Raw genomic sequence first — 12595 nt, 5'->3', positions numbered from 1 at the left:
TGCAGAACAATCAGGATGTTACTGAATGGCAGAACAGGACTGAGGGGCTGCACGACCCCCTCCCTTGTTCCTATTGCTAAGGAGCTGAGCAATTCAAGATACCACCTTGATGAGGGAGGGACCAAGGTGCATTTGTGATTGGGGGTGGGGGTTGGGGGTGGGGTCTTGGCTCCAACTGGAGCCTCCAATCACTTCAATAATTCTCGTCTGTGGAAATGAAGGAATGAGACTGCAGGTTTGTAAAGTGAGTGGATGAGATGCAATATTGCAAAGTGCGTAAGGTGATTCGTTTTAGTAGGAAGAATAAGGAAGTCACTTATTCCTTGGAAATTGGGATGGAGGAGAATAGGATTCTGGGAGTTACACAACGATTGGTTAGGATTTAGAATGCGCTGCTTGAGGGTGTGGGTAGGCACACGAATCAAGGCTTTCAGAAAAGAATTGGATAATTATCTGAAGAAAAACAATTGCAGGGCTTTGGGGAAAAGGCAGAAGGATTTCAACTAGGTGAGTTGCTCTTGCAGAGATCCAGCACAGCCAATGGGCTGAATGGCCTCCCTCTGCGCTGTAACCATTCTATGATTCTATAAATCGATAAAGGCCAATGGCATATCAAATTCTTAAGGACTTGGCAAGGTAAATGCTGAGAGGCTGTTTCCTGTGGCTGGGAATTCTAGAACTAAAGGTCACAGTCACATGGGAAGGAGCGGGCCATTTGGGACTGAGACGAGGAGGAATTTCTTCACTCAGAGGTTGTGAATCTTCAGAATTCTCTTCTCCTGAGAGCTGTGGATGCTCAGTTTGTTCAAGTCAATAGATCAGTAGATTTTTGGATTCTGAGGGAATTCAGAGTGCAACAAGTAGCCTTGATCTTATTGAATGATGAAAAAGATTTGAAGAGCTGAATGACATATTCCTGCTCCTATTTCTAATGCTCTTACAAGGTCATAAAGAGTGCAAACAAAGTGCCAGCGTTCATTTGTGTAGGAAGAGGATACAAAGTCAGGGGGGAGGCTGTGTTAAATTTACACAGAGCTTTGGTTAGACCACACTTGGAGTTCTGCGCCCAGTTCTGGGTTGGGTTGAAATTACCCTTTGCCAGGAGCACACGCACATTCAGATTGAATCAGAAACCTGCTCAACAGCACACACTACTCTTTCTCTATTGTTCTCAGTGTAATAGTAAGCTGAGCACAATGTACAACAGACTGTCAATTTGTACTACTGCTGGAAACCAATTTCAATGCACCTGATGAAGAGTCATTCGGACTCGGAATGTTTAACTGTGTTCTTCTCCGCAGATGCTGTCAGACCTGCTGAGTTTTTCCAGGTATTTTTGTTTTTGTTTTGGATTTCCAGCATCCGCAGGTTTTTTGCTTTTATTTCAATGCCCCTCCCACCTCCCCAGGGTCTCCAAGCCACACGAAGGATAACGGAGCACTGGAGAAAGAGTGGAAAATATTTACCCAGTTTGGAATGGGGCTGAGTAGGCAGGGACTCTTTTCACTGGGAAATGGGTGACCTGACCAGATTTGTTACATTACAGCAACGACTACACTCCTCCCTGTGGTTTAAATTATTGCAGTTGTTTGAAATTTGGGATTCTTGCATTTGTCCTGTTGAGTGCAAGTTGGAAATCTTCGCCGTCCCTTTTCGACAATATTCCAATTCTGTGCTATCGGCTGACTTCAAAAGTGTTTCATTGGCCATGAAGGGCTTTGGGACATCCTGAGGTTGTGAAAGGCGCTATATAAATACAAGTCTTCATTTTTTTAATTCATGTGAAGAAACTACATGTTGGGGAACAAGGGGGCGTGAATATAAGATAAGTCACCCACAGATCAAATAAAGAATTTAGAAGAAACTTATTTACTCAGGGAGTGGTGAGAATGTGGAAGTCTCTGCGGCAGGGAGTGGTTGAAGTGAATTGGCTCATTTCAGGGAAGGCTTGATGCACGCATGAGGGGGTTCGGATTCAGGGGCTGATTGCAAAGAGGTGATCAGAGCAGGAGGAGGCTGGTGTGGAGGATAAGCACCGACATTGAGCTGTTTCTGTGTTGCAGTTTCTATGGAAAAAGCAATTGAACTGATATCAACCCACTGAACAGTTCCTTTCATTTCCACTAGGTGGAACATTTGCCTCACTTTTGTTAATTGGTAAATGCACAGACTCCTCTGGGAATCTTACGCCACAGAAGTAGGCCATTCAGCCCATCGTGTCTCTGCCAGCTTGCTGAATGAGTTACATCCCCTGCTCTTTCCCCATAACCCTTCAAATTTTTCCTTCTCAAGTATTGATCCAATTCCCTTTTGAAAGTTCCTATGGAATCTGCTTCCACCGCCCTTTCAGGCAGCGCCTTGCAGATCACAACAACTCACTGTGTAAAAAAACAGCTGCTCCCCACCCTTCTCCTCGAACAGACTCAAAGCCGCGTGAGGTGTCAATCATCGTTAACAGTCATGCCTCTGAGTCAGGAGGCTGTAGATTCATGCTCCACTCCGAGCACGTGAGCACAGTAATCTCGGCTGACGGTACAGTGCAGTACCGGGGGAGAGCTGCACTGCCAGAGGTGCCATTTTTTTTGGATGATCCCCATATCAGGATAAGGAGGTCAACCATTTAGGGCTGAGATGAGGAGAAATTTCTTTACTCAGAGTACTTAGGAATATAAGAACATAAGACATACAAGCTGAAGTCAGCTATTTGGCCCTTTGAACCTACTTTGCCTTTCAATAAGATCATAACTGGCCTCCCTCACCCACAACTTCCCACACTATGCAGCTATCCCCATAATCCCTTAAATCCCATAGTACTCAAAAATCTATTGATCTCTGTCTTGAACATACTCAATGACTGAGCATCCACATCCCTCGAGGGTAGAGAATTCCAAAGATTCATAACCCTCTGAGTGAAGAAATCTCCTCATCTCAGCCCAGAATGGCTGTCCCCCTTATTCAGGTGGTCATGAAAGGCCCTGCAACATTATTTCAAGCAAGAAATAGGAGTTCCCCCCCACCAGTGCCCCGGAACAACATTTATCCTTCAACCAACACCTAGTTTACTTGATTATTATCCCATTGTCGTCTGTGGGAGCTGGCTGTGTGCAAACTGGTTGCTGCATCCCCCCATAGTATTAGGGTGTTTAGCAGAGCAAGGGTTAATGAGGGACTGGGGAAATGGTACCACCCACATAGTGATGTGGAGAATCAGGTGTTAGTAGGCTGTGTGTAGAAGAGTCTGGAAGAAGCCACCCATGCTGGGCTAGATCTTGGAGGTAGTTCTGAGTTGTTAATGGGTACTTAATGTTGAAGAATGCAAGCCTCCAGATCTCTCTGTGAGAAACCAAACAACCCTTGCAACATCCCCTCCACTACAACACTTCCAAAAAAGGTGCTTAACTGGCCATGGGATGAGCTGAGGCTGTGAGGGATCCTGTTTCAGTATAAGGTCTTCCTTAGTCCTGTAAGACCCTGAACAGGACTAGCCGTATAACTACTGTGGCTACAAGAACAGGTCAGAGGCTAGGAATCCTGCAATGAGTAACTCACCTCCTGGCCCCCCCAAAGCCTGTCCACCATCCACAAGGCACAAGTCAGGTTGGAAAACTCCCCACTTGCCTGGATGAGTGCAGCTCCAACAACACTCAAGAAGCTCGACACCATCCAGGACAGAGCAGCCCACTTGATTGGCACCACATCCACAAACATTCACTCCCTCCACCACCGATGCACAGTAGCAGCAGTGTGTACCATCTACAAGATGCACTGCAGGAACTCACCAAGGCTTCTTCGACAGCACCTTCCAAACCCATGACCTCTACCACCTAGAAGGACAAGGGCAGCAGATAGATGGGGAACACCGCCACCTGGAAGTTTCCCTCCAAGCCGCTCACCATCCTGACTTGGAAATATATCGCTGTTCCCTCACTGTCGCTGGGTCACAATCCTGGAACTCCCTTCCTAACAGCACTGTGGGTGTACCTACACCACATGGAGTGCAGCGGCTCAAGGAGGCAGCTCACCCACCACCTCCTCAAGGGGCATTTAGGGAGGGGCAATAAATGCTGGCGCAGCCGGTGAAGCCCACATTCTGTGACTGAATAAAAATAAAATATTGAGAGTGAAGAAGAGATAGTCAACATGCTCTCCTCTAATCTTTCTCCCATTTTTAGGTTGATACTCCTGGTTGTGCTTTTGTCCCAGCACCTGCAATCCTGTTACATCCCTATTTGGAGCTGGAAGAAATCCAAAGGCTTTGCTATTTTGACCTACTTCCCGTTATTCAGGATATTTTCGGTATGGATTGCAAATCCCTCTGTCCAGAATCGCGTGTTTCAAAGGGAATTCTAATGATCCACAACAAAACTTCCTTTCATATACGAATGCACCTGGGCTGCTTAGTCTCTTAAGCCTGCTCTGCCATTCAGTGAGGTCTCGGCTGATCTCTATCTGATCTCCATCCACCTGCCTTGGTGAGTCGGACTGTGGCCCTTGTCTCTGGGTCAAAGGTACTGGACTCTCGAGTCCCACTCCAGGGCTTGAGCACACAGATCAAGGCTGACACTACAGGCGGTGCTGAGGGAGTGCTGCACTGCCTGAGGTGCTGTCTTTTGGATGAGACATTAAACCAAGGCCCCACTTGTCTGTTTGGCTGGTTGTAAAAACCGGCCCCATTTGGAGGAAGAGCAGGGGAGTTCTCCCCACAACCCTGGACAACATTTATCCCTCAATCAATATTGCAAAATATCAAATTAATCTGGTCATTATCACATGCGCTGTTGCAGGGTCTTCCTGTGCGCAAATAGGCTGTTGTGTTCCCATAATCATTACGACACTTCAAAAAGGACTTTATGGTCTGTAAAAATGGTTTGAGATGTCCGATGGGCATGAAAAGTGCTATATAAATGCAAGTCTTTCTTTTATCCTTGTCATGTTCCCATGTCCCTTAATACGAAAACCTAACAATCTCGAATGGGAATACGGAAATAGGGCTAGAAACCGGAATTTGTGTAGAAGATCAACCAGGACCTAATGCCACAATGCCTGATTATGTTCCTTTTGCCTCCAGAGGACAGGTCCCTGCTTGTAAATATATGTAGCTTCCCGCAAGCGTACGTGAGCCACATTGTATAAATTGTTGCTCCCTTTGAAAATCAAGTGCAAGATGAAAAGCTTCGAGAGGATGTCTCTTCTATCTGTAACACTCAGGTTCTGTACTACCAAGTGACTAATTGTATACTTTTGAAGTGTAGTCACTGTTGCAAAGTAGAAAAGCAGCAGCCAATCTGTGCACAGAAAGGTTGCGCAAGCAACAGTAAGATAGCCATCTTGCTCAGTGATGTTGGTCCACGGGTGAATATTGGTCAGGACAGAATGGTGCCAGGCCCAACTGAGAGGGCAGACGGGGCCCTTGCTGATCCCAGGGGTATCGCTCTCACTTCTGAGTCAGAAAGTTGAGCGTTCATGTCCACTCACTTAGATGAACATAAATGACCCAACAGCACTATTTTGGAGAAGAGCAGGGAGTTCTCCCCGGTGCCCTAGACAAAATTTATCACTGAAGCAGATTATCTGGTCATTATCTCATTGCTGCTTGTGGGATCTTGCTGTGCACAAACTGGCTGCTTCATTTCCGATACCACAACACTGACTACACTTCAAAGGTGTTTCATTAGCTCTATAACATTAAAATATTTGGGATGTCCAGGGAACATGGAAGTTGCTATATAAATGCAATTTCTTCTTTCTTGGCCTTAGTTACATCAGTACATTTCCCCTTGCGTTCCCCATCCTCCACAATTCCTCTTTGCTTCCAAACATGTGAATCATCAATACTCTCCTTTTCCAGTCTGTCCCTCAGCTCCTGCTTCCTTTGACCTCCCCCACCAATCCCGCCCGAGATGCAACTGTTGGTCTCCTTCATTGTGAATTCACCCATTGTGAGTAAAGGAAAGATTCCACCTGGAGTCGCCAGGCGAGGATTAACTTTTAACTTTCAAAAGATGTTTCTAACACTGATTAGTGCCCAGGGCGACTTTGGTGGAGCAGGTTCGGAGGGGCCGAATGGCCTCCTCCAGCTATTTCTTATGCGAATAACGTTTTATTCCTAATATTCAAGCTCTTGCTGCCAATCCTGTTTCTGTGGGTTTTGTGTGGGACCCTGCGGGAAGGAAACGTCTTGAACCCTTATCCGGCTGGTGGATACCGAGGGATTCTTCGCAATAACAGCACCAGCCTGGTGCCCTGGTTCAGCATCCCGAACCCAGGTAACCGAGCGCCAAACCACCGGTTTTGGGGGGTTGGGGGGGGTGGGGGGGTGGTGGGGTGGTGGTGGTCGGGGAGGGGATGGTGATGGTTGAGGGGTGGGGGATTTACAGTAGGGTCACCACACGCTCACTACCAGCCAGGCAGATTCTCATTTACCGCTAGGATCATACAGGATCAGCTCAAGCATCTGGGGAAGGGGCAACCACACAATGAAGACAGAACATTCTGGAACAATGCAGAATGTCGGCTGGCCGTCATCTGAAAGGGAAGCGGAGTTTGGCCTTCAGCAGGTGAACAATGCCCCCAGTTCCGGTCAAAACACCAAACTAACATTTCTCTTTCAAACACTGGCTGAGCCATTGTGTATTCTGGGAATGTTCTGTAGTGAGGGAGTTTAAATATTATCAATATCGCCAGCAATGTCCTGGGGTCCCCATTGACTGGAAACTGAACTGGACCAGCCATATAAATACTGTGGCTTCAAGAGCAGGTCAGAGGCGGGGAATCCTGCAGTGAGTAACTCACCTCCTGACTCCCCAAAGCCTGTCCACCATCTACAAGGCACAAGTCAGGAGCGTGATGGAGTACTCTCCACTTGCCTGGGTGAGTGCAGCTCTGGCAATACTTAAAAAGCTTGGCACCGTCCAAGACAAAGTGGCCCATTTGATTGGCACCCCATCCACCACATTCAATGTTCACTCCCTCCACCACTGAGGCACAATGGCAACAGGTGTGCTATCTACAAGATGCACTGCAGCAACTCACCGAGGCTCCTTCGATAGCACCTTCCAAACCCACGACTTCTACCACCTAGAAGGAAAAGAGCAGCAGATACATGGGAACACCACCAGCTAGAAGTTCCCCTCCAAGTCACTCACCATCCTGACTTGGGAATATATCACCGTTCCTTCACTGTCGCTGGGTCAAAATCCTGGAACTCCCTTCCTAACAGCACTGTGGATGCACCTACACCACATGGACTGCAGCGGTTCAAGAAGGCAGCTCACCACCACCTTCTCAAGGGCAATTAGGGATGGGCAATAAACACTGGCCCAGCCAGCGAACCTGTGAAAGAATAATTTTTAAAAATTATTTCAATTTTCAGTCTCACATCATGGAGAAATGTTTTCAATTGTAGTTGAGTTTGTTGGAGATGAACTCTCAGTATGAGCTCCATAACAGTCTTATCTCTGAATCTACACCTGTACTAGAGACAGTTACAGAGTTCTGCAGCTCAGTGATTTGCTCCCCTATGTAGATTCTTGACGTCAGTTTCTAAAGACTGAGTTCCAGGAGACAGGTGCACTTGGGAGACTCTTGGGTGTGAAAAGAACACAGATATTCAATTTCAATGGGATTTAGATGGTGTGGGTTCCACAATGAGTGGCCGATCTGCCCCATCAGGTTAATGCCATTATGGCAGGGGTGAAACTGATCGCCATTGAATTTCCCCCTCTGTTCGCTCCCAGGTCTTGAGCCCAGAATCCAGGTGGACAATCCCAGTGCCAGTACTGAGGGTGTGCTACACTGTCAGAGGTGCCATCTTTCCGATGAGTCTTTAAACTAAGGGCTCATTTGCCCTCTCGGGTGAATGTGAAAGATCTCATGGCTCTATTTGAAGAAGGGCAGTGGCATCCTCCCTGTTGCCCTGGACCAATATTTATCCCTAAAGCAGCCTGGTCATTACCACTTTGCTGTTTGTGGGATCCTGCTGTGCGTAAATAGGTTGCTGCTTCTCCTACATTACAGCAGCAACTACACTTCAAAGAAAGTACTTCACTGGCTGTAAAGCAGTTTAGGAATTTCCAGTTTTCTTTTTATTTATTCTTTCATGGGGTGTGTGTCACTGGCAAGACCAGCATTTTTTGCCCATCCCTAATTGCCCTTGAACTGAGTTACTTACTAGGCCATTTCAGAGGCCAGTTAAGAGTCAACCCTATCGCTGTGGGTCTGGAGTCACATATCGGCCAGACCAGGTAAGGAAAGATTTCATTCTCGAAAGGACATTGGTGAGCCTGATGGGTTTTTAACAACAATTGATGTCATGGTCACCATTACTGAGGCTAGCTTTATATTCCAGATTTATCACTTGCATTTAACATTCCCCCCAGCTGCTGTGGTGAGATTTGAACCCCTATCTCCCAGGTCATTAGCCTGGGTCTCTGGAATAAGAGTCTGGCGATATGACTGCGACGCCACTGTCACCCCACTGCGAATATTTAACCGATGCTCCTTTCTGATCTTTCATTCAGGTGGGTGTGGTGCGCCCACAATCAACTTTCGTTCAGCGTTCATCGGCGTCACCATGGCCTTGGGCACCAGCATCAGCTCCTTAGGATGCTACGTGATGTGCGCAAAAGTAACAGGGTCCCTGCACCCCCCTAGAGACTCCTTCAACCGAGGGATTTGTTTGGAAGGCATTGGAAGCTGCATTGCCGCTCTCTTAGGAGGAGTCACCTCAGCATCGTCCAGCATCCCCAACGTCGGAGCTTTGGCCCTGACGCAAGTAAGAGGATCTTTGTGCTTCTCTGCGAGACCATAGATGGGGTCCCCCCTTGAGATGTCATTTATCTCACACCATTGCCTTCAACCCGCCACCTCCGAAGCTCTGGAGTTCCTGCCTAAACCTGTCTCTCTCTCTCTCTCTGCTGAGGAGAGAAGGCATTCCGGCCTGGGATGGGAGTTAGGCTGATCTGGTGTGAAGTGGGAAAATGGGAATGACGGGGGGGAAATGAATGGCAACAAAGAGGGGGAGACGGTGGGTAAATGTTTGATGTTGAAGAGGATGAAAAGTCTGTCAAGGAAGAAGGTGAGTTCCATCGCTCCACCATTGCGTTCAGCATCCTGGGCCCCAAGCCCTGGAATTCCCTCTCTAACATTCCCTGCCTTTCTCTCCTCCTTTAAGATGCCCCTTAAACCTTCCACTGACTAACTTTCGGTCGCCTGCCTTAAATCTCCTTATGTGCCTCGATGTCAGGTTTTGTTTGATTCTGTTCCCGTGAATGTTCTCAGAACATCTTTAACTTTGTTAAAGGTGCTCTATAAATGCAAGCTGTTGTTTGTTTTAAGTAAATAAACCAGATCAACTGCCAAGGCCGCAGTGTGACCCAACTCCAGGACTGATAGGAGCCAGGAGGGTGGTGGTGGGGTGGGGGGGTGACATAACTCAGGAAGCTGGTGCAGAGGTGACACCCGAGCTGGAGTTAAACACTCTTGTTTGTGAGAGGACAGGGACACCGAGGGAGACTAGGAGTTCCACATCTTTGAGGTTCCAGGAAAGAATGGATTGGGGATCATGTAGAAGTTGGTGCAATGAGGTTTGGTTTTAGGTTGGTGTGGATGCAGGGAGAGAGAGCATGGGGGGGGAGGGGGTCAAGAGTTTGGAGGCTACCATTGACAAGAGCAGGAAGTTCAGAGGTCACCTGGCAAAAGTATGATAATGGGGGAAGACAAGAAATGTTCTGACAGAGGATGAGAGGGAGATTGGAAATGGCAGGTATAATTGCGACAGGCAATGATATTGGGGCAACAGAGATATAGCGGTAATGTCCCTAGACTCATCATCTAGGGACTCAGGTTAATGTTCCGACGAGGGTTCAAATCCCACTACTGGTAGCTAATGAAATAAAATGTGGAATTAAAAGCTAGTCTTGGTGATGATAACCGTGAAGCGATTGTTGTAAAAGTACCCTGGATTTTAATGTCCCTTAGGGAGGGAAATCTGCCATCCTTACCTGGTCTGGCCTACATGTGACTCCAGGCACACAGCAATGTGATTGACTCTTAACTGCCCCCTGAAGTGGCTGAGCAAACCACTCAGTTCAAAGACGAGGCAGCAACAGCCACATCCCATCAAAGAAAAAAAACAACTTGCATTATAACGCACCTTTAAGGTGGCCCAAAGGCATCTCTCAAGAGCCATTATCAGACAGAAACCCTTTCAAAGCAGGCAGGTTTTTAAGGAGTGTCTGAAAGGAGAGAGGTAGAGAGATTGAAAAGGTTTAAGGATCAAATTCCAGTGCTTAGGGACTAAGTAGCTGAAGGCACAGCAGTCAGGGTGGGTGCAATGGGTCTAGGGGCGTACAAGTGTCAAGAGTTGGAAGAGCGCAGAGATCTTGGGGAGGTTGTAGGGCTAGAGGAGATTTACACAGATGTGGAGGGTGCTGCCTTGCAGGAATTTGAACACAAGAATGATCGAGACCCTCGTGAAGAACCTCCAAATTACCCTCCATGCATCTCCATCACCCCAGCCTACCAGGTGATAGAGAACAAGGAGTGTGGAGTCAGAATGGAGCTAGAAGTGAGGGAGCAGCTAAGTAAATAGTAGCTGCCTGTAATATAAATGCAAATGGGGGAAACCAGAGCCTGATAAACACCTGATCGAGAAAGAGTAAAAGTCACCTGGAGCAAAAGACAGCCAATGCAATCTTACTCAGAGTATTTAACCCAATCCCGGGCCAATAACCTTTAACACACACTGCCAATGAAATCAAGTGTCAAAGGTATGCATAGACAGTGTCACACCGCCTCGCTTAGGAATGTTAATTGGTGGTGATAATTGGGACATGATTGTTTTACTGGAGCCTCATCAAGTGATTGAGGGGAACTTGTGGCAGTAAATTCAGATGCCCTTGTGAGAACATTCACAGGACACTGAGCACTGTGAGGAAGTTCAGATGTAGGTGTATGGGTACATTACCACCATCTGTCCCACAGTTACACGCAGCGAGAGAAGACTTCAAGGTAGAATTCCAACTGAGCCACTGCCACGCAGCCCATCTTCACTGCACACAGACAGGAGTCTCCATCGTCCTTACAGTGTGCGGAGGAGGAATCGCCTTAATGGGCTGAATGGCCTTCTTCCATGCAGTAATATTCTAAGAAGCGTCCTCCTGAGGTGGAAAGGGATCAGAAGGAGGATTGGAGCAGGGAACAGGACACAGACATCAATCAGGCCCTTGTTGAAATGTTACAGTTATAATGTAGAAAACATGGCAGCCAATTAGTGCACAGCAAGCTCCCACAATAGCAACGCTATCAATAACACGACAATCACTTTTTTTTAGCAATGTTTGTTGAGGGATAAATATTGGCCTGGGGAACTCACCTGCTCTTCTTCAAAATGGTCTCCAGCATCTTTCCCAGCCACCTGAGAGGACAGACGGGGCCTCGGTTTAACATCTCATCTGAAAAACAACACTTCCGGCAGCGCAGCACTCTCTCGGTACTGCACTGGAAGTGTCAGCCCAGATTTTGCGCTTAGGTCACAGGAGTGGGCTTTGAACCCACAAGCTACTGAAGCAGAGGGTGCGACCCATTGAACCGATGGCTGACAAGTTCTTTAGCGATGTAACAAAAAGGGAATTAGATTGTTCCTTGATAAAGAGGAACAGTAAGTTGTTTGGGAAGGCTGCGCAGGAGTGGGATTAAACTCGGTGGCTCATGATGAACAACAGCTGTACAGACTTGATGGGCCGAAGGGCCTGTCTCTGCAATGGGGAGGCATAACTGGATGAATACGATTCTTAAGGCATCTCTACAATATTTTTACGGTGATTTTGCAGCTGTCCATTCTTCACTGAGTTCCCTGCAATCCTGCAGTTCTGTCATCTCCAACGAGTAGCAATCCTGCCTCACAGTCAGGAGGTTATGAGTTCACACTCCTCTGAAGGCGCTTGTGAACATATTCCAGGCTGGCACTCCTAGTGCTGTGATGAGGGTGTCATTTTTTTGGATGAGACCTTAACCCGAGGCCCTATCTACCCTCTCAGGTGTGAAAGACCCCATGACACTATTTAAAGGAAGAGTATGGAAGTTCTCCTCAATATCCAATATTTATCCCTCAACCAGCGTCACTAAACACAGATTATCTGGTTATTATCACATAGCTGTTTCTCTGGTTGCTGCACACAAATTAGCAGCCATGTTTCCTGCGTTACAACAGTAACTACACTTTAAATAAAAAGTACTTCATTGGCTGTAAAGGATTTTGGGATATCCTGATGTCATGAAAGGTGCTATAGAAATGCAAGTTCCTTCCTGACATTTATCGTCTAATGGGTTATTCTAGAATCACACGGTTGGTAGAGCAAGTAACTCAGCAAGTGCCCTGTGACAAACCCCATGATGAACAACTGGCCTGAGAGTGCAATTAAACTCGCAGAGACAAGAGAAATATTGGCCTCTGAGCAGAGCTGAACGGTAGCACATCATTTGCTGCAGCAATTCACCTTCTGCTATGGGTCACTTACCCTAATTGTGGTTGATTCTACTCCAACACTGCAAATACAAGCCCCTAGCTCATCTAGTCAGAGAAGTCTCCTACAAT

At 47.1% G+C, this 12595-nt stretch overlaps 1 protein-coding gene across 1 annotated transcript in view; it reads left to right on the top strand.

Moving 5' to 3' along the window:
* slc23a3 (solute carrier family 23 member 3) overlaps positions 1 to 12595 on the top strand; it is a 64887-nt gene that overhangs the window by 39982 nt on the left and 12310 nt on the right. The window contains exons 6-8 of the mRNA XM_041201216.1: positions 4173 to 4296; positions 6119 to 6266; positions 8520 to 8773. Of these exons, the coding sequence (XP_041057150.1) occupies positions 4173 to 4296; positions 6119 to 6266; positions 8520 to 8773 (526 nt within the window). The remainder of the gene's footprint in view (positions 1 to 4172; positions 4297 to 6118; positions 6267 to 8519; positions 8774 to 12595) is intronic.

Source organism: Carcharodon carcharias, chromosome 12 (genome assembly GCF_017639515.1).
Source record: "Carcharodon carcharias isolate sCarCar2 chromosome 12, sCarCar2.pri, whole genome shotgun sequence".
In the NCBI taxonomy this organism is placed as follows: domain Eukaryota; kingdom Metazoa; phylum Chordata; class Chondrichthyes; order Lamniformes; family Lamnidae; genus Carcharodon; species Carcharodon carcharias.
Note: the sequence above shows the minus strand (reverse complement) of the source record. Positions and strands in the feature narration are given on the sequence as shown.